The sequence below is a fragment of the Gallinula chloropus genome (assembly GCF_964237585.1).
Source record: "Gallinula chloropus genome assembly, chromosome: 4".
Taxonomy (NCBI): domain Eukaryota; kingdom Metazoa; phylum Chordata; class Aves; order Gruiformes; family Rallidae; genus Gallinula; species Gallinula chloropus.
The window spans coordinates 58,093,859-58,116,126 of record NC_140088.1 but is presented as its reverse complement, the minus strand read 5'-3'; the positions used below and the strand labels follow the sequence as shown (position 1 = coordinate 58,116,126).

Here is a 22,268-nt window from a genome sequence, read left to right as displayed (position 1 = left end):
GGGATGAAATATTTGGGGTGTATGATCTGGCCTCCCTGTTAGATTACCTGTTAATGAGGCAGGAGATATGTCTGACAGTGGTACCCGGAAGCTTCACATATACTTGTGCAAAGGTTCTCATAGTATTGCGGTATGAGGGGTATCATTTTTTTTTTAATCATTTATAGCCTTTCTTTTTTTATTCCTTAGAGGAAAATTTAGTGGTTTTGGGGAGTAATTTGATAACTCAAAATATTCTGAACATCTGTAATTTTAATATAAATACTGTTATTGGCAGAGCTAGAGCTTACCAGAATGATGTATTTAGCTCAGTGAAGGAGCATGAGGTCAGGTTTGTGTCTCTCTTTTTGTGGCTTACATATTTTTGGGGGGAGCGATTGTCTGAAGTCCAACTGAAGTTTTTCCATAGTTGGGCATGTCTAAGGAATCTCTTTCTACACCTCTCATTCTTTGTATGGGTTTCCTGATATATAAGTAGCTTCAGTTTCCTGCTACATCCTCCCACTTTGACATGTCTCTCTGCAGCTTGACTGTATATTTTCTTGCCCAAAGTAATAAACTTTGAGGTTTCTTGTCCCTCACTGGAGTTTAGATGAAGTCGGTCAGTGTGTCCGAAGGTTGCAAGACTACACAGTCACATCTTCCTTCCCCTTACATCAAGCACTAAGGTGTAACCTTGTAACCTTTGCTTCTGCAAGAAGACAGACTAAAAAGGCAGCAGCTAGTTATTACCAGCAGTAGATCAAAAAGCTATACCTTGCTTCAAAAGAATAAATATTTTCTCCTCAGCCACAGATCCACACCAGTCAATACTCAGCTTTTTCAGATGTGAAGCGCTTGTTTGGATTGCTAAAAAAAAAAGGAAGGGATTAAGAAGCAAACTGATCATGTAGTTGCAGGTTTATAAGAAAGACCTTGCTCTAGGATCATCTGATTAACAGCCTATGTCTTGGGTAAACTGGCAGGTCTGATGAAAATATCCGTTTCTGTCAAAATAATATTTTTATATGCATCTTGCAAAAATCACTCCTCACTGCTCGAAAGTTGTTGATTTATTTCCTACTACTTAAGCCCACGTATAACTCATTCATAACTGTTGACAGTGGAGCATCTGCAGAATACAGAGTAATCAGCAGCAGAAGGGTTTGTGAGCATCTTCCAGCAAACTGCCGAGTGGTGGTGTGATGAGTAGAAGACTACAGAGGAGGTTGTTGCAGAATAGTTTTCATAATACATTTCATCCAGGAAATAAAACTTGACACCTTTAGTTTGGCTTGGTTTGGGGTTTTGTTTGATAGGTTATTTAGCTCACTTAGTTTAACCAAGACTGGCGTAATCCCTATCGTAAGTTTATTTCAGCTAATAAAATGGCTGCTACACTGAATGCCTCAGGGAAGTTAATAAAAATGGCTAAACTGTCACTCTGTCAAAGGCATTATTGTCTGGTTTTGAAATCATCAAAGTAGCATCACAGTGCCTTTACAAGAGAAGCAGTTACAGTAATACCTCATTCTCAAAGGACCATGACTTGATTCTGGAATTCCAGAATTCCAACATTTTGCTGATAATGGTTCTAACCAGTTATAACATTTATTCATGAGTCTTAAAACATCTTTGCCATGTTCGGTGTTTGTTGTTTCACCTTGTCACCCGTGTGTACTTAGAACAGGTTCTATCCTACTTATATATTGCTGCTAGTTTGTGTTGTGATATTTCTAAAATGTCTTCTCTCTCATTTAAGACCTTATAATAACAAAAGACCTAGTTAGGGTTTGTTCCCTGAAGAAGACACAGAACTTTCAAATACCTTGTTTGTATTGTATTATCCACTCTCTGCACCAGGTAGCCACTGCTGGCACGGTAAGCTGCACATGCACCAAACGCCTTGCATTTAATCAGCGCTAGTTAAGAATGTATCAGGTGGAGGTTAAGAGCCAAGATTTGAGCAGATCTGCAAACACGTCTCTACGTCAATTGCTCTCAACTCATAAAGCTTAGAATTGGTAAGCAGAGGGTGAGATAAAGAAATGCAATTATATCTTTTTCACTTGTCAGTGGGACAAAGATGGTATAGAGATGTCAGGTCTCTTACTCATGACCATAGTCCTTTCCATTGTTGGAAATGGACTTTGCATCTGCCTTTCCTTAAACAGACACTCTTCTCCTTCTCTGGTTTACTTTATTTAAAAGTTTTATTTAAACGCTGCACTCAAATGTGCAATAGCAGTGCTTGTAAGGTTCCCTGCCTTCCCGGCAGTCACCAGCCCGCACGCGAGGGATTCTCTTTTCCCGCTCTTTTTGCTGCTGGGTTCATGCTGCCATCCCATGTGCAGCAGTGCCAGCTGCACAGCTTAAGCCGCTTTCCCTCTGGAATGCTGCTGAACGATATGTGTGCTGCCTGAGGGAGTGTTGGGGGGATAGTCCTCCCTCCACATCGTGCCAGATCAAGTCCTTGCTTGCTTTCTTACTGCGCTGCTGCCTAGGGGAGAAGGTTGCTCCCTGTGTCCTCTTTCTCTGTAAAAATTTGCTGCTGCAGTTGTATAGCAGAGAATTTTAGACAGTTGCTTTAGATATAGTTTGACGTTTCTGTTACACAGATTAACATAATTTGCCACATGGAGATGGTACTTGAATTTGTTCTTAAAATGTACGTGCTGTTTATTTCCCAAGAGGTGCCACCAAGTAGAGGGTGTGCATTTTACTTCCGTAGGTTTGGGTCTTGCCCACATAACCTGTCTTGCTGCATTCTGTAAGATACTGTCTTGTGCTCTCATTGCCACTTGCTTCCTCCTGCTTGCTCTTGAGGGGAAAATTGAGTTGTTTCCTGAAGCCCTTAGGGTGGATATGGCCTTACGCTTCATGCTTGCTTTGCTCTGTGAAAAACTGCTGGCTGGCTGTGATTTGTATAATTATAATCTGGTAGATTAAAAGTCAGTAAAATATTTTTCCAGCCAGGGAGGATTTCAGTCACCTTTTGGTGGCACCTCATCAAGGCAACACTGCATCAGCAGAGTTTGCCTCCTGAGTCTGTTGGTCCCTGTGGTGTAGCGCATAATGTGCACTCACACATAAGCACAAAGCAAACGCACAAACATAGCAGGAATCTGCATTTTGTCACATGCTGCTGTTCCACTGTGTGACTGCAAGGAATGTTTTTAAAAGGCTTACAAACTCTGCAAATTTTTCTACAACACAAGAAAGAGTTTTTAGATTGCTTTAGTTCTGTATCACTGTGGTTTCTGATTGTTCTGTGTGCTTTGACTGGCAATTAACACTTAACCAGAAGACTCGAGATCTTCCTGTTCTGTCTTGCCCCGCAGCTTTACTATCTTCAGGTGAAGATTCTCGTTTGTAGATGAAGATTTTACTGAGGTAGAAGTGCTGGGAAAATTCAGTCACTTCATACGATGTGACAGAGGTGCTGTTCTCAGTGTTTCAAGGAGGTACATGAGACTTGAGCATACTAGCATTTTTCACATCAGACACTATTTCTCACTTCCAGACAAGTACTCACTTGTAAGAGGGTGCTGAGCAGACACATGGCACAGTAGTCTAGAAAGGTATTTTTAGCCTTAACTAACTTTTTCTAAAAATTATTTTGTGACAGAAGTATCTCCAACTCATTTTTCAGTTCCAAAGGCAATCACTCTTCCTGCTGTTATGAAGAATCTTCCTCTGTGCGGCACAATGAGGATAACAAAACTCATTTCAGTCTCAATTTAAGTTTAATTCCAAGGTAGAACTTGAAATGAGGTGGTAGTGGGTTTGATTATATACTGCATGCTTATACAAGTGCTCAGGCACAGTACAGGTATTTTCCAGACATGGTTCTGTTCTGAGAGTGTCTCCTCAGCGGATTAAAACCTGACTCCTTTCCTTGTTGCTGTAGTTAACATAGTAAGAACATTTGGAATTCAGCTTGTAGCTTTGAATCAGATCTACCTAAATACCTATCTAAAAGAAAAAAGATAATCTTTACTATCATGATGTGGTAATTCTAGGAAATGATGAGTATATAAGGCAAAGAGACTGATCCTCTGAAACAGAGAATGATCAAACCGACAAAAACCATTTGGAAAGCTCAACTCATAAACGTATTTCCCAATCCCAGCTGTTAAGTCTCATGGGTACTGTGGTGGTAACAGCCACCGTCTCCCTCAAATTCTCTCAATTTGGACACATATGTCTCTTCTGAAATACTGTTTTGTGCCACATACTCGCTGCCAGCCAGCCTTCCCCTGAAATAAAACTGGAATAGCAAAGCCAAAGGAACTACAACAAAAAACACTGGTGAGAAATTTGCCATCAAAGGTTGGCCCTGTGCTGTGCCCCACTCCAGGCAGCCCCACCAGCGGTATCATAAGCACGAGAGGGATGGAACACAGACATTTATCATGCTGTGATCGGTCCTTTCCAGCCAGCAATTCATGAACACGCAATTAGTCCAATTGAAAAGCATCCTCACTCCATGCTTTTGGCTTTTCTAGGCACCGACAAGGTAACAAACCTTCCCAAATGGGGCTTTCTGTAGTGTGGACTTGATCGATCTCTGATAATCTGTAACCAGATGGAATAATGAGCCCACGCTGGGCTAGCAAAAGTCAGAAGACCTTTTCCCAGACAGTGCCAACACCTGCTGTTCTGGTGGGCTGCTTTATGCAAATACTAGGGGTTTGTTATTACTGTGTTACAAAATACATTAAGCATCCAATTTCCTTTGTAAATGAAGCAATGTATTACCTCAATAGCTGCATTTGAAGCTGTCTGCAAGTTGAAACGCAGATGTTAAAACTAATGGAACTAAATGAACCCCCTCTGAATTGTAATCCTTGGATAGAGAAGTGATTTTAGTAGGGCTTTTTTTAATTATAAAATTTATTAAATGAAATACATATTACAATGGAGAGGAAAAAGTCATATGATCTTTTATGGCAAAAATAAAAACTTTAAACTTGCTATCCATACTCCATTGGGTATGGAATGCCAAAATAGAAATAAAAAGACATTTAATCTTGTTGCAAAGCTTAATGTTCTGTACTACATTCTAACATAGCCCAAACCAGACTATTACCTACGCATAAATCTTTCTCTTTTTCCCCTTTTATTCGCATTACAGAGACAAATCAAGACTGTTCTTTAAAAGTAGTCGGTAGACAAGTGAACTTGAAAGTTTATGTTGTTCGCTATCATGTTCAACCATTTTTATGGTCCCAGAAAGAAAAATCCGAGGCTTGTGTGGTTCATTTTGCAGCGATGCAATGTGTAGCCCAAGCATGGGTTGGAGATCATAAAGCTCTGTAGAGATCAGGGGGAGGAAAACATTAGGCAATTAACTGTTGGAGAATTTTTTTCCATAGCCCGTTGAATTCACTGTAACACTTGTTATCGAACTGATTCTGTCATAAAATTTTAGATAGCTATTGTCTGAACAGCCTAGGTTAAGAATTCCTGTTCCCAGTATGCACTGTGGGGGATGGTTAAGCCCCTGATTTAGGGGCTCTGGATCATCCTGCTAGTGTTCTGTAGCCATATGGGAAGCCTGGGCCATAAAATGTTGTACCTAAAGGTTTGCCACTCTGGCTTAGGGAATACAGGAGCTGTTGCCTTTGAAGGATTTGGGTCATCAGGTCTTGGAAGGGTATTTTGTAGCTATCCTAGCAAACAGCTAAAGGTAAAATAAAAGTAGGAGGGCAAAACTTAGTGTGGGGGAGATACTCCTGGCATCAGCGTGCTCCCTGTGCTGTTTGTCACCAGACACCAATTTGTTCAGTGTTGTGGAATCTCAGGGAAGCCAGAAGCTATGTTTATTAAAAAAAAAAAAGTAAAAGAAGTTAAAAGTACACTGTTAAATTGCTGTTTAACCTTCAGCTCTTGTGTGGGCTGAGTTCTTTATGAGCCTAGTTCCTATGGTAAAATAGCTACTTCATGCTTTGATATTTTGGGGATAAAAGTCCACTTTTTGGTTTCCCTGTTTATACAGACAGGAGAAGCCATTAAGCAGTGTACTTGAAGTGCCTTTATCCTAAATTGCTGTTTATATATATAAACTTTTTAATTTGATGGCACTTCTGGACGCAGAGTTATTTTAGCTTATATAATTTTGGGAACACTGAATTCTGTATATATTTAGCCTTTTTAAGTAGATAGATGTGTAGAAGTTTTTTCAAAACCTTTTTTCAGTGTTTCAATAACTGTTCTATTTTTTCTACCATTGTGGTTTGATGTATTTGTTTTTTGAAAAAAAACTTCCTATGAGTAGGATTCCTAATAATTTGAATAGGAGGGAGAGGAAGCTTTCTAAATGAATTGCCTCCTCTTTAGGGCAGTGGTTGTTTGGTAGACAGCTCTTTCCTTGTCCTCGGCTTCTCTATTATTTCTTCAGTTCTTAATGATTCTGAACTCAGGAGAACATTATTGGCCCAACGTAGAACAGTCCTTTTTCCACTGTAATTTCCATTAGCTGTGAGTAATTCCATTTTAGGATGGATTATGTTTTATATTTCCTACAGTTTTCTGCATGTATTTCATTACTAAGTACCATACCTGGGAAAATGCCATTAAATATTTCATGCACCAAATACTCTGAGCTGATGGACGTATTCATCTGACAAGTGCAATCGCTGGCCTGCACTCAGGTGCCGTTGGCTCTGTTTGAACCTCCGATCTGCCATCCTTAAGTATGCATGCAGAGAGCAAACCTGAACAGAAATACTTCAGAACATTTCTGCTGCGTATTTGCTTTCATCGTGTTGTAAGACAGTGGGAAGGATGTTATTAACCTGGTGGTGCACAAACAGTACACAAGCCAACTCTGCCCCCTGTATATTAACGAGATAACAAGAGATGCCTGTTGTGTGGCAGTGATAATTTTTAAAAATTACCTTTGTTGTTTAATTGCAGCTTTTGTGTTTTATTGATTTTATTGAAGCTGTCAGTAGCAGCACATTAAATACAGAATTTATTTTTAATAACACAGAATGAAATACTAATAAAATGAGACAAGCGTGATTCCAGACTTCTTTCCACATGCTGGCTGGGCTTCAATGAGATGATGTGAAACTGATTTACCTTTGAGTAAAGGTTAATGGAGAGTAAAAAACTGTAAGAATGGTTGAGAGGATTTTAAGAAGAACACTGCATACCTGTCCGTATATAAGTGTGTTCATGGCAGAGGATCATCTTGCCAGTTTAAAAGCCTAGGCTTCTGCTGTGCTTTTACCAGTGCAATAAATGCATGCTAAAAAGGAAATTATTTTGTTACTAGCAGCCTGTAAGTGCTGTCCAGCAGCCACAGAACCACACACCGTGTTAAGCAAGCGACGAGGAGAGCGGCAGCCCGCTCAGAGTAGAGTAGGCAGCTGCACATCCTTACAGTTCACTGGCCATGAGCAAGTGCTTGAGAGGACTGTGAATGCCGACGTGTCGCACAGGGTCTGGAGAGGCAGTGTCACTCCCAGTGAGATTAATGTGGGGTATGTTACAAGATAATTGAAGAGCATTAGCATTTATTAGAAATGAAAAGGGAAGCAGAATTCCTTAAGGCCTGCCATTGTAACGGGCATTTGGGGAGGATGAAGTGTTTCTAATTAACAGTCTGTGTGCTTTTTGGCTGCACTGTGGATTTTTCTGTTCGACCACCTGGCCTCTGGCTCACAATTACTCAAGCCAAACACTTTAAGCATGTGAATAAGCATTACTGTTTTTCTTTGTGATTAAAGAAAAACATGACCGGAAACATGAGTGGTACCAGGATGAATGTGTCTCAGACTTGTCTAGGTAGAGAACAGCATTCTTATGAAGACAGTGTAGAACAGGAGGTGCTGAAATCGCCCCCAGCACAATCTCATTCAGTGTTGTGTTCTAGGGGCACTGAACTTATTTCAGAAGACAGGGTTATTTCTGGAAAATTGGTGCGATGTGTATCTACTGTGGGAGCACAGTGAGTTTATGTATAACTGAAATGTTTCTTAAACTATTTTCCTTCCAGCATGTAAAATAGCCAATGGACATAACAGCGTAGAAAAGCACACTGTAGATGGAGATAACTCTTCACCATCTCAGTGAGGGAACATCTGTACCCTCCTGCTATATTCCATGTCCCATCCTGGGGAAGAAAGGAAAAGAATACTCAAACATTGCTACTGGCTTGCTGCTTCTTCAGAAGAAAATAGATGATAGGTACATAAGTTTTCCACAAAATCTTAGCTGTTTCCAATTTTGTGTTATATGGTTTGAAATTTTCATAGTAAAACATCCTCTTTTGCCCAGTTACGTGTTTATAAAATATGATCTGTTCTGCTTACTTGTACATGATGGCTTTCCCGTTCCACATGCAGCTTAGAGCTGCTTTGCCTGGGGACATTCATTCTCTACATATCTATCCTGGAGACTCCAAAGTTGCAGGATGTGGCAGATTTCTGTAGCTCTTTGCAAGCTACAGTTCCCAAGGCATTGTAGTGATAACTACGGTGAGAGAGTTTCCTCGCTACTGATGGCGTGTTTGAGAGAATACAAGCTGCAGTACAGGAAAAAGTGATTTAAAAAAATAGTATGTGTCTGAGAGTTCAGTCCAGGTCAAGAAGTAAATTGTCAGTGTTTTTAATCTGTCAGTGACTTACCTAAGTAAGTGATACTGCCAGTGTAGTGAACTCTTCTTTTTCTGTTCAGGGAGCCCTGAACGTAGTTCATAGAGCATATCCCGAGAGCTGCATCTTTGATCTTTGGCAACCTGTGAATTACTGTGACTGTGCTGAGCTAAGCCATGTCCTTCATTTCTTCATAAGAGTAAGGAATACGTAGCATTATATGGAGAGGAAAATGTTTGCCCCTGTGTTGTGATTTGCTGGTTTACTCCTTGCTGCTAGCAAAGCTTGGGGATGCAGGAGGTAAATACTCTGCCTATTGGATCTTTAGTCTATAGTGATCTCAAATCTTTAAAAGGGGTTTTTCTCTGGATATCGTAGGGGCAAAATTGTATGGGTTTTCACCTCTTCGCTCTCCCTATCAGTGCAGTGCTATTTTTGCTTAAAAAGTGATGGTCTATGCTAATATTAATTTTCTGAGATGTGATGAAGGGAGCTTAGGAGAGTATGTTTGAAACTTACCGAGAAACCTGCATCATCATTCAACACCAACATTCCCTTACCAAGGTCAGTAGTGGCACCAAACAAAGAGAAAAAAGTTGTAAAATATAGAAATACATTGTTTAAAAGATTTCTGCTTCTATCCTTCTCCTTGGTGTCTGGGGAAGAAAAGTACTTCCTTTTAAGAGCAGGCTCCAATAAACTTTGGCTAGTTTATAAATACACGCTGAAACATAACAAGTAAAGAGAAATCCACTTTCTTAATTTCACAGTATTGTAGAATTGTAGGGGTTAGTAGGGACCTCGAGGTCATCAGGTCCAACTTCCCTGCCAAAGCAGGGTCCCTAGGACAGGTCACACAAGTAGGCATCCAGACAGATCTTGAATGTGTCCAGAGGAGACTCCACCACCTCCCTGGGCAGCCTGTCCCAGGGCTCTGTCACCCTCACTGTGAAAAAGTTCTTCTGCATGTTGGTGCAGAACTTCCTGTGCTCCAACTTGCAGCCATTGCCCCTTGTCCTGTCTCCACAGACAACTGAGAAGAGGCTGGCCATCTCCTCCTGTGTCTCACACTTGATATATTTATAAACATTAATAAGATCCCCATGGACAGTGTTTATTCTTCTAGGTCTCTACACAGTACCTATTACCAGAAAGGGCAACAAATGCATTCAAGACATTTCATGAAAATTTCAGCCCAGCCCCGCCAGCTGCTCTGAAAGAAGTGGATGGAAAGTGTGCAGTGCATTTGGGGTTCAAATAGGATATTGCTTGCATTTTATAAAACTCTCTTAGTTACGACTAAAATCAGCCTGGTGGGTTCTTGGTAGGGCTGTTGGGTGTATAATCTCTAGATTGGTACACTCTGCATCCCAGTGTATCTGTTTCTGGGTAGGATTTTTTTATTAGCTGCCTTCTTAGCCCAAGTGGAGTAGCTTTCTTTGCTGCATTTAGTGCTCCTGGCATCGGCAATTGTGCACCAGCTAAAATCAGGTTTAGGTGCATTTTCCATGATCCAAATGTGCATTAACTCCCCTGGCATAAACACACCCAGGTCCTGCGTGTGGTATTAGTGCTCAAAGAATAGATGGGATCAGAACAGAGAAGATCTCAAACTGTTAATCTGTTTTTAAAACAAGGCTATCAGTATTTTAGTTGAAAGTAATTAATGAAGTGGCATTATTTACTTGAAATGGAAGAGTAGTTTTCAGATCTTTCCTGTGATTTATTTTATGACTCACATATGGGTTAATCCCCCATGAAGAGATTATGTGAATTGGTGTCATTAATCAGAAACAGTCACATTTCTCCCTTTGTACATCTCAAACTGAAGCTGCAGGTATAAAACACTAAGGTACAATATTCAAATTTATACTTGCTGCTGTTCCACACCCTCCTCGCTTAAAAATGACATAAACGGACCCAAACTACAAATGCCCTGTAGATTAAGTGATGCTCTGTTTACACCAACAATTCTCTGACCTTAATTTTTTCATCCTACCCATAGATTCGCACATCTAGAAATTACTGTCAGATTTTAAGTGTCATTCCTCATGCATGCCTGTTCAGTTGTACAGCAAGCCTTTTCTGCTTCTTAAATCAGCTTTGCCACTTGTCCTCACCATAGGGGAAAAAAAAGGCTACAAAAAATCTTTGCCAAAAGAAAAGGGATGATTCATAAAGATTTTTCACGGTCAACAGAAAATATTTAAAACCTGATTAGAAATATGAAAGAGAGAATTTATCACAGGTTTATGTTTCGCTGTACTGTGTGAGCTAAATGAATAATCACATCCTTAGTAAAAAGTCCTGTGCTGTGACAGAAAGAGACTGGAAATAAGTGTGACTCATGAGCCAATTACACTAGTGCCATAACCTTATGGAAGGGAAATGTGTACCCAGAACTTACGATGACGACTGCATCCTTCAAGTTCCACACCTGCTCAGGTCACTGAGAAACCTGAGGTTTGGCTTATGGGTTGGCTGTGGTATTTTGCTTGCTTCTTGTTTCCCTGCACAAAGGCGTAGATCACATTTGCTTTAATACCAGTCGCACATTGGATTGAATTTCCAACCTCGCAAGAGAAGTTTGTGAGGACAGATTTTGCAATTTTGTCTTGGGAATATCCCATATATGTAATCCTAATACTTGATAGAAGAGCGTCTGGGAAGATTATTAGAAACACATTCTCTGATAAAAAAAGAAACCTTTGTAGAATTGATGTGCAGCACTGCTCGGCAGTATTGGTAAATAGGAGAATGAAACAGCAAATCCTTTGCTTAGAGTATAATAGAGCTGAAAATCATGTTTCAAAAACCACTCGGCTGTCTTGACAGGTAAAGAAGAATCTCTCCTGCAAAACCCATCACTTTCCAGCTCTGAAGCTAATCCTTCATAGTTACAGAATGACTTTGCAGGACTTGAAGCCTCTGCCCATACCTGTAAATTAAAAACCACTGGGGAATGTTTCTAGGACATGATCTCAGTGATTTTCATACAGTGAAATTATTAAATGTTTCCTGGCACAATTTTAGTGGATTTTAGCACTCTCCTAGGTGATTCCAGGGCAGTTTGGGAGTTGGCATGACCCAAGGACTGTCCTCATGTGGTAACCTCTGGTTGGCAGTCTCTTTTGAGAGATGAGGGGATGCAGGCCTATAACCTGAGCTTGGTTTTGCTGTTCAGCTGCAGGGGCAGAGAGCTGCTGGGGGTGGATTTGAACTGCTAACATAGGCATCTTAAAGCAGCAGTGAGGAAAATGGGCTGTGATTCCAACTGGAATGTTCAGGTTGTTTGCATGATATTTTCACTGTATGAGTTTTATCAGTTTAACTGTTTTACCACATAGTTATGTTTTAATGTCAGGGCAGAAAACATTCTTGCAGGCTTTTTGTATCAGTCACAAAGGAAAATGTTAATTCTCCTGCAATCAGCAGAGATTTCTGAAGTGCTGGGATTAACGCTGGTGGAGATGTACGTTATCAAATAGCATATGTTTTGTGCTTATGTGATATAAAAGTTGAAGCTGCCCTTTCATCTGTTCTTCAGTTAATGGTATGTTGAAAGTAAACAGGAGGGGTAAACAGAGGAAAGTAAACAGAGGAAAACTCTGGTGAGACAACAATGTTGGGATGGAATGAACCAAACTGGATTTTTTTCCACGTTTTTCAGATCTGTCTGAAATGTTGTCTAAAGAAACTAAAAATGTTTAACATAGCATTTAATATTTCAGCGTTTTCTCTTTGACTTTCCCTGATGTAGGACAATATTGAAAGGAAAAGCAGATTCATAAAGAAGCAGACAAAACATCTCTTAGATTTTCTTATTGTTGGGCTGAAACTGTCAGATACAGTTTTAAGTCATGAATAGGTCTCAGTTGTGCACTGTGTTTCAGGAAACTTATTATATGCCAAACAGCAATCAAACTTTATCTGTATTCTCTAATTCTGGTAAATAGCAAATTGCCTAGCTTGGGAACTATTTTTATTAATGCTAATCTGTTATCATGTGAAGAAACAAATGGTGCTCTGATGTTTTTTCATTGCACACTAGTAAACAGTCAATGAGCCTGTGCTTTTGTACTTTTCTTTTTTTTTTTGAAAGTGTGGATGTGTTCCTAAATTTTATCTCAGAATTAACTCAGTGTCTTCCTCTTAATCTCATGGGGTCAGGCGATCAGTTAACAAATTGTGAATTCCTGGTTCAGTCTGTAAGACTCCCCATCTTTCAGGAAGGACGCTGCAGAACAGGGCTGCAGGCAAGTGTTTCCGCAGCCCAAAGCAGGGGCGAGGTGAGCTTTCTTGCCTGCAGGTGCAGGGTGTGCCCCCCTTTCACCTGCCCTGGCAGACTAAAAACCAGCTAAGCAGATAAAACTCGGAGGGAAATTTGGGCAGTTACGGTTAGTTTGACTTCAAAGAGAACATGTTCACAGCAGAGGGAAAGAGAAAGAAGAAACCGTGTAAACTGAAGGTTGGCTTCAGGAGTCCTTCCTAAGACTCTGTCTGTCAGTGTGGGGTTTCCCAGCTGTGGCTGCGTGCACGTAAACCAAGTGTCTCCTTCCCTCATATTAAGTCCTGCTGCAAGATAGTGCATCAATAGATCTGATACTCTTCACTGAGCCGGTCTGGCCTGCCTGTAATGGTGTTTAAAAGCTGTACCTGACCATAGCTGAGCCCCCAGCACCCTGCTGTTTCTGGCCAAGTCCTCATGATGGACGTGTCCAGCTTCTCTGGACAGGCTGAGAAACACATAGTAGCAGCACTATAGTTCTGAGCACAAAAAAACTCACTTCCTGTATACAAACTGTTTTTCAGGATCTAGGTGTCATGCCATCATGACTTGATCATTGATGTGCTGCTTGCTCAAACGCAGTGGACAAGCCTCATGTTCCATAATGTGTTCTCCTTTTTGTCTCCTAAATAATGGCATTAGAAAAGTAATGTGTCACATCCAAACAAGGGGCAGAAGAAAGGAGTAGGGAATCAGAAGCAGCTGATAAAAGCAGAAAGAATAGGTGGACAAGTTGCAGCGCAAAAGGTAAAAGAAAAACAGGGAGGTTAATGCGACACTTCGATAAATGTATTACACTGTTGGCATTGTTGCTGGATGTTTCACAGCAGCTGTCTCCAAGTCACCGACTAATTCATCAGTTTTCATAGATCTGAGACTGCCCATCAACTTCAGTAATGCCAGTGGCTGGTTTTGAACTAGAGTGTTAGAGTATCACATAAACAGCAAAAATTGATCTCTAGTATCATTTACTTTATTTAGTGCTATCTAGATTTAAGGGAAAAATGTAAATTATTGATGATAATATGTATCAGAAAAATAATTATTGTAAAAATCATTTATATGGAAAATGTATCTGATGGTTCCCTTCCGATGACTGCTGTTTTGAAACCATGCAGAAACATGGGGGGTTTTTTACAAATTGTTGGAGGTTTTATCATGTCAACTCCATCTTTCAGGGAAAGGATTGTTGCCCAGCATTCCTTTGTATGTTTTTTTCTGAGTTCTGCTCCAATTCAGCAGTCCTCCAGACTAGTCCGAGATCTATTTATTTCCTTCTGAATCATGTTTTATTCTCCTACATGCTATAGTGTAGCATCTTCATGATGGCCAGGAGATGTTCACAAGGATCCCATCTCTCCCCTTTCAAAAAGTTACAGCTGCCTTCTAGAACTGTAATGCTGTGCCCTGAAACAGTTGATTTTCCTCTGAAGCATTTCAGTGAATCACAGTAACATGTATAAATTAGAAATTAAGCTGCTTTCACTACAAAAACTTTTCTTTTTAAGGCAAGCAGGCACTGTTCTGTTTAAAATCTTTGAGAGGGCTGAAATCTTTAGAGAAGCTGCTTCTTAGAAGTTCTGGATAGTGGTAGCCTTATAAAAAGAACAGGTAAGTAAGCAAAACTGTGTGAGATCAAGGACTGTTAGCAATCCCTTCTATTTGGTAATGGCTGTGCTGCTATTGTTGGATGGGATTAAAAGTAGCATCTCACTTTTACCATTTTTCTGTGTCAGCACTGGAGTTTGACAAGAAAAACCCAGGAGGCCCAGAAACTGCTTGCTTGAGCCTGTCTGAAAAAGGAGAATTCCCCCAAAGTACACATGTGGTTAGACGTGAATTCAGACTGAAGTCACTGCTAGCACATGACATCCTTGTGTTGGTAGAAAGCTGCCTATCTGTTCTACCTGAAGCACTGCTTTAGGTCAATTAGCGTTTCCAGTATCATTAATAATTGGAGCTGGAAAAGTTCTAACAGGAGAAGAATATATCCCAAAGTGTTCAAATGCATCTTTTCTAAAAGCCTTACCCAGGCATGTCGGTGTGACTGATAATCAAAAGCCAGAATGTGCCCTCAAACGTGTGCTTGAATTTATAAGGACTCTTGAGAGGCTTCCTTTTTCCCCATACCATTTTCATTGTCTCTGCTCCACTGCTTAGAAATTCACACAATTTATCTTCTGAATTTAAAAACAACAGAAAATACCTGCTGTTTTGCCTTTGTCTCATTTGATAGGCATGCAGCATTATCCCAATAGGAGTTTAAGATGATAGAACACCAAGTGAAGTAGAAGGCAGACTGAAATGGTTATATCATCGTTAAACTTACAGCACCCTTGGCTGTTACAACATATTTGTGCTGTGTTGTAAGCCTCAAATGAACAATTTGAAAGTAAATGAATGAGAATAGTGCTATAGGTTAGAGAGGTGTTTGTGACCCCAGATGTTGTTTACTTAGAGAAGCTTTTGCTATTCCTCTTAACATTGTGTGTGAAATAAAAGCTTGTTGGATATTTTAGGAGTCTTCCCCCCTCCCTTTGCTGTGAGTTCAGAGCTGTCAGAATATGGTTTGTGAAGAACAGAACATCCAAAACTATAGTTGCACCTTCACACCATTATAAAGTTAGATGTCACTCTGTTCTGGTTGTGCTGAGTGTCAGTCAGAAGCCAAATAAATCCAGCTGGATTCATGCTGTTTTGCTGTAGAACTTCTACAGGTTTTGATAAGCCAGGGGAAGCAGTGCTGTCACGCTGCTGACAGCAGAGTGTAGGGCCTTGCTTTGTTTAACTAGATACATTAGTCACTGTGGAGAACACTTTAAGATGTGTTAGAGGACATTGTCACTGCAGTGCATTGAAAAGTATTAGCAGAGCTTACAAGGCATCTGACCGTGATCAAATATTCCTCTTAAATTAAAAGCATGTTTAGGTATTCTGCTCAGCCTGTTCCTAGATAGCTAATAATGGAGTTGGATCCCCTTGCTCTGTTTTGAGGATGTCTTATTGAATCATACATAGAATGATGTGACTAATCTGTGGAACAGAAGTCCCTGTGCATCAGCTGTTCACTGTGGTTTTCCTGGGGGGAAAATAGGACTTTATGTTGAAAGACAGTGATCATTCTTTTCAGCATATCAAAGACCAAATGTACTGTAGGCTTTGCTACTGAAAAAAAAATAATGAAATAGAACAAATGGCTTTTATCTCTACATCCATCATTCCATCTGCATAAATCTCACTGATGCTAATGGGACTTGTAGCAACACACTGTCAATGAGAGACAGAGCAAAGCAGAACAAGGCACACCACAGAAGCAGAAGGGCTCATCCCTGTAGGGGCCACCTGCAAGCATGTAACTCAGCCTGCTTAGCATAAACTATGGGCGTGCAAAGCTACAGCTCTCCAGAATGAAGTACCCAGCAGTGGCTAATGCAGTGGCTGTGCCGGCTTGCTGAACGCTGAGCTTTGTTGCTGCCTAGAGGAATCTTTTCAGAGAAGAAAGAGCTTGGTCTCTGCATCCACTCTACCATATGAAGTGCATGGTGGAAGAGACCCAGGAGAGTCCAAAAGCACTGGGGTCTGTGACTTGGCCGGAACAGATGGGACCATGAGGGCTGAGCTACAGCTCTCAGTTGTGGGCTAGAGTGGTCTGACACAGAACACAGAATTATTTATTTCAGTGTAAGCCACAGTGCTGATAAAGTCAGCACAGCATACAATTAGCTTCACTTCTTGACAGTTTCTGAGAGGATTTTGTCTAAAATACTGTTTAGTTCCAAGTTCTATCCAGGGGCACTTAAAAACTACACCAAACACAGCAGGCACACCGACATCATTAATTGCTTTGACCTAGATTAAAATATTACAGCTTTTCTTTTTATCTTTTATTGTACTATTTAAAACGGTATGGGTTGTCCTTTTTATTAGTGTAACATACAGTTTGAACATTCAAAGCAAAGAAAGAAATGAAGAACTTATTATGGAAGGCTTCTTTAAAAGGATAATTGTGCAAGGAATGATTTTGGTCAGTCCCTTTCCTAGGATCCCACCTGTAAATGCAGTTCTTGCACCTCTCTTGCTACCCAAGCTCAAGGAACTCCACATTGCCTGTTAACACTTGAGTCAGAAAGGTAGGCCTTCTGTAAGATGACGCGACTGCTGCTGTCTTTGATGTACTCTTCTCATTTTACCTGGGGCTGCATGATGCTACTTTTGGTGTCCTACAGCCTCTTTATGATCTGCCAGATTCTTTCTTTGAAAAAACGCATACTTGGGACATGTGCTCCTGAAAAAGCAGTGTGGATACATTTGGGTAGTCTGAAGTCCACTGAGAAAAATAGGGAGTTATCTTTTCATCCCAGAATATTCATAGTAAATAGAAAAATAAAAGTCTTATTGGTTCTTACTGCCCAAAAGGAAGTCCATAAACAGAACTCCTGAGATAAATTTAAGTTCAGAGGGATTGAAGAGGTATAGTTGTGGTATGCATAATTCTACTTGTAGAGAAGCTACCAAAACTACAATAGGAAAGCCTGGCAGTGATTTGACAGTATCCCTGCTGCTCTGGCAAAAAAATGACCTCACAACTTACCATGATTTAGTAGAACTTTGCTGTAAGCAGATTAACTCCTAACTGAAAAAGGCACGGGGCAGTTTTCTTACAGGAATGTAGATGTGAGCCTTTAAATAGAAACAACAGCTGTTGACTTCACTGAGTCATGGGCACTGAGGAGTTTTTGAAGAAGTTGATTCATAATTTAAAATTTTTCCAGAATAGTTAATTCTTTCAAAAAAGTGCATGTCCCCTTTCTATTTCTGACTCTATATTTCCTAATAGACAGTGAAGCAGGACTGAAAAAAACCTGCAAACACCATGGAGACGCTCTTTTGTCAGTGTTGCATTGTGACATATTCGTGATCTTTTTTTCCTTTGCTTCCTTAACTATTCTTTTAACTTCCTTATTTAATTTCTGTTCAGTGTGTGTGTTCATTTTAGTGCCAGTATAGTTCATCTCATAAGTTACTTAATATTAACTTGTGAATACTCCTCTGAGGCACCTGGCAGGCTTAATAACATATTAGCCACCTAGTCATCGTGCTTCCCAGGTCAGCTGTAGAACACAATAAATGTATTGGAAGTACTTAGCATAAATCTATTTCATCAGAATGGCTGTATAGTTTCTCTTTGTCAAAATAGCTGCATGTTGGCTTTCTTTGCTGTTTAAATGCTGTTCTATTTGTTCCTAACTTCCCCTGTTTAACAGCAGACAAACCCAGGGAGCACTGAATGAATCGGATGATCCCGAAACAGGCTGTCTAACTGATAACAAGCCAACTTCTCGACACTTCTATCCTGTCGCCTTGCTGCTTGTCAGCTCACACTTGCTGGTTGTGTGGCTTATTTTAAGTCTTGCTTTGCTATTAGCCAAATATCAATAAACTTCACTTGTGTTCCTTTCTTTTCTACAAACAGCAACAAACTAACTTTAGTAAAAGGAATTATGCTGTAATATTTCTACAATCTCAGACCCCAAGGATTTGTCTTTAAGATACAAATGTCTGAAATGTACCATGGTTTTGTTATTTTTTTCTGAACTTTAAGAAGTATACTATGCATTGAGTGAATTGATTTGCTCTTTCTGTTCATGGTAAAGCTTTCCCACTGTACGTAGCTCAAAGAAAGCCCACTTACAATGCTGTCACTGTATACAAGATGATGTGGAATCCTGAATGCTATGAACCCCTATTTCCAGAGTAGTCTTAAAAAAAAAAAACCAAACCCAACCTGAAAATGAATTTGCACAGCACAAACTAACCCCAAGACAAGTATTGCAGGGTGGTGGTTTGTGAGACTTGACTTTCATTGTGTTATTTTCATTGTTATTAGCTGATGCGATCCTTTCTGTTTAACAATTGATTATTACTTTGCTACAACTAACCCTTTTCTGTCAAGTAACTAAATGGAATAGAGTAAGTTCTGTTTTGTAATGAAATTAACCTGTTTGTAATTGTTGCTTTAGTTGCATTTGCTTTCAAAACACTTTTATATTCTTTTTAACAAAGTCCTGTTTATGTCTGGATGCACCACTTTGGCACTTGTGACTTTTGTACTGTATGTGAACAAACATCCTTCCTTTATAAAGCAGAGAGTTGGATTGGGCTGTTGGAAAAGCCATTCTCTCTTTTATCTTTTTTCTTTTATTTTTTTTCATTGCAAAGCCAAACATACAGGAAGTGAAGCAGAGATGAAACAAATCTCTAGGGCCAGACTTAATAAACTGCCTTATTGTTAGAATACACATTTTTAGGGCAATGTGTACTCTCATGCATATAGTGAACAATTTGAAAAAAGTATGAGAAGGTTTAAAAGGCAAATATATTTCTGGAATTAGAACAAAATATATCATTAGAGTATATAAAGTTTTTTTACTAAACTTTAAACCTCAAGGGCAAATATATTAGGGGGAAAAAAATCTTATCACCTATTTCTGAGGGCAATAACTGTACTGGGCCTGGCCTTGGATTTAATTTTGTAAGATGTATCATCACTTGTGGAAAACAAAAATGTAGAGTTGAATCTTTGTTATTTTTACTTCAACTGTTGCTGAAACTCTGCAATGAACAAATAAAGCATATTTATTTATTCTGTGTTTCATGAAGTTGTACTTTTTCCCCCTTTCACTAGAGAAGGATGCCGCATAGAGAATGTACTGAAGAATGTCAAATGCAGAAAGTATGCATTCAACATGATACAGCTGATGGCTTTCCCAAAGTACTACAGACCTCCAGAAGGGACATATGGAAAAGCTGACACCTAAGTTTAACAAAAATGTAATCAGGAACATACATCATGCTAATTAGTGAATATAAAAATTGCTGTTTATGACTTATTAATTGGGAATGTGTAACCAGTTGAGGTGTTATTTTTATCAGGTTTTATCATTTTACATTAAAATAACTCCAGTTAGTCACTATGAAATAAAATATAATGAAAAAGCAACAGACTGAATATTCTCAAAACCAAATACATTCAACTTGTCTTTGTGAAGCTGAAGCTTAGTGTGACTTACAAACCAGCTGAAATTAGTTGTTTGGGTCATTTGGTCAAAGATTAAAAAGGGAAATGTCATTTGCAGTATGAACTGAGGTTAGCAGCCTGGAAGGAGGCATTCTGACTCCCAACCAAAACCTAAGATTTGATGTAAGGAGCCTCTTCTGCGGGAAATAGTGTTTTCTGGAACCAGCAAGGCGCCAAGGTTCTAATGAAGGTGCTAATGATTAAATCCTTCACTGAAGTGTTTATGAAAGATGCTAATGTTAATACCTGGGCTAAATATAATTTTGGTAATTACATTTAGCTTCTTTACATAAGCATGGTAACTCCATAATATGTTTTTAGTAATTACAGCCTGCAATTTCAGTAATTCCATTTTGATTCCTTACAGCTCATTTGGATGTGTTATTCTTGGCTTTCTGTAACACAGCCAAATACCACTTATTTGACTTTCACATAAATCACATTGAAATCAGGGCATTAATTCTTCACATAAGGTGACCTGAATTTGACCTGTCATGTTCCCATTTACTGTAAACCCTTAAAACTAAATTTTCTTTAGTGGTAGGGAAAATTAGTTGTATATACAGGAGTTAATGTATCTTTAGGCTATAAGAACATGTGTGTTTTTACAGAGCCGAAGAGAAATGTTATAATGATGAGTAACCTGCTGTATGAGGACTAGTGAGCCACTGCAGCTGATTGATATCAAATTTGTAATGCGGCCTGTAGACACTCTAGGATGAAGAACTATCAGCTTTAAAAATGAGCGTTAATGCTTCTGCCAGACTATGTTAGTCCTGGAATTTGTCTTGCAAAGAACATTTGTGTTTTCTAATTGTATCTATTTATTACCGCCTTCTGCCTCCCAGAGAGAAATACAATTAAAAAACCCCAAGTATTCGCTGGTTACTGACCTTTATGTAATGCATTCATTTTGAGGGAAAAAAATATCTAGAGGAGAAGTGTGAGAATTTTATGCTAATGAAACTGCACTGGGAGTTTGGGCGTCTGTAGGAAAGTGTAATTGCCATGGATAAAGAAGTTAATGTTTGCTTGCTGCTATGGAAGTCAGAGAGCTCGATGCTCCATGAGGTAGAGCTTGTTCTTTTTAAACCATTAATGCCTGCTTCTGGCCAGAAATCTCTCATGTGAATAAAATTAAATCTGTCTTAAATTTGCAAGATCAGGCTTTGGAGCTTGTAGGAACAGGTCCTTGATCCAGGAGCCGTTGACTTCAGTGAAGTCAAGAATTTACCTGTAAAAAAACCATATTTACCTAAGTAATTGGAACTTTTCTCAAAGTAAAGTAGGTAATTTAAATAGTATTTAGGTGCACTTGTTTATTTATGGGATTTAATGTGCTATCATGAATGACTTCTTTGTTCTTCTGGAATGTATTACTTCAACAATAGGTGTCAGAAGAGTTGGCATTACATCAGAGAGATGCTCAGGCAGGCGAGAATATAATGCCTTGGGTTTTTTTCCTGTCGTGCACCAGCAGAAGTGGGAACTACTCACTGGGTGGGTGGACAGGTGCATCAATTTGTGCTTGGGTCTTTATAACATTAAACAAATGTTATAAAAATGTACAAAACATTTTTGGGGGATTTATGGAAGTCTTCCTAGGAAAGTAATGTTTTGTACTGCCAGATTGTGCCACCAGCCCTCACTATCCACCATTATTATTAGCTTAAAAACTGCCTGCATGTACAGTTTAGAAACAGCAATAAATTCCTCATTCTCCTCTGAAGCAGTCTCACAGATGTACAAGAGCGGATGCCTGCCTTCCTACAGTAATTCTGAAACAATCTGTAAAAGTCCATGTAGGGATCGTAGTCACTGGTGGCTACTAGAGGTTCCTAGTCCCACAGGCATTCTGTCAAGTTCTGTAGATATCCTTCTTATCAGGAAAGTAGACTCTCAAGATCTTTCTTCAGCATTTTAATCCCACTTGGGTTCTAAATTGCCACTGTGACTATCATGTTACCGTTATATTTAAGATACTTTCCACGTTGAAGCCATGTTTTTGGAGGAGAAGGGAAGAGGGAAGAAAAAAGCACTGGATTGCTTTCGGTTTTGTTTTGACGGCCATTGCCAGCATGCTCTTGTGAAATTAAATAATCTGTTATTTGATAAATATGATTAAGAAAAAAACAAAACCAAACCACAAAACCCAGAAACAGTGTACTGCAGTGAACCTTCACTGGGCTTGGGCCATAGCAGAAGAGTTGGCTGGGTTTTATGCTAAATGATGATGTATTTTTCAAGCTAATTTTTTGATTGGAACATCTTTCTGTACACAAGGTGACCCTTGTAAAACCCACTGATGTGGTTCCAA

General features: G+C 39.5%; 1 protein-coding gene across 4 annotated transcripts in view; it reads left to right on the top strand.

Moving 5' to 3' along the window:
• INPP4B (inositol polyphosphate-4-phosphatase type II B) overlaps positions 1–19,691 on the top strand; it is a gene marked incomplete at its 3' end in the record, with an annotated part of 192,740 nt that extends 173,049 nt beyond the window's left edge. For 2 of the 4 annotated variants that reach the window (XM_084263374.1, XM_084263375.1), the window contains one exon: positions 19,559–19,691. In XM_084263374.1, coding sequence (XP_084119500.1) covers positions 19,559–19,691 — 133 coding nt within the window. Of the gene's footprint in view, positions 1–18,137; positions 18,313–19,558 lie in introns of those variants that run through there. The other 2 variants (XM_084263372.1, XM_084263373.1) reach the window with 1 other exon arrangement.
• Positions 19,692–22,268: the final 2,577 nt, after the last annotated feature.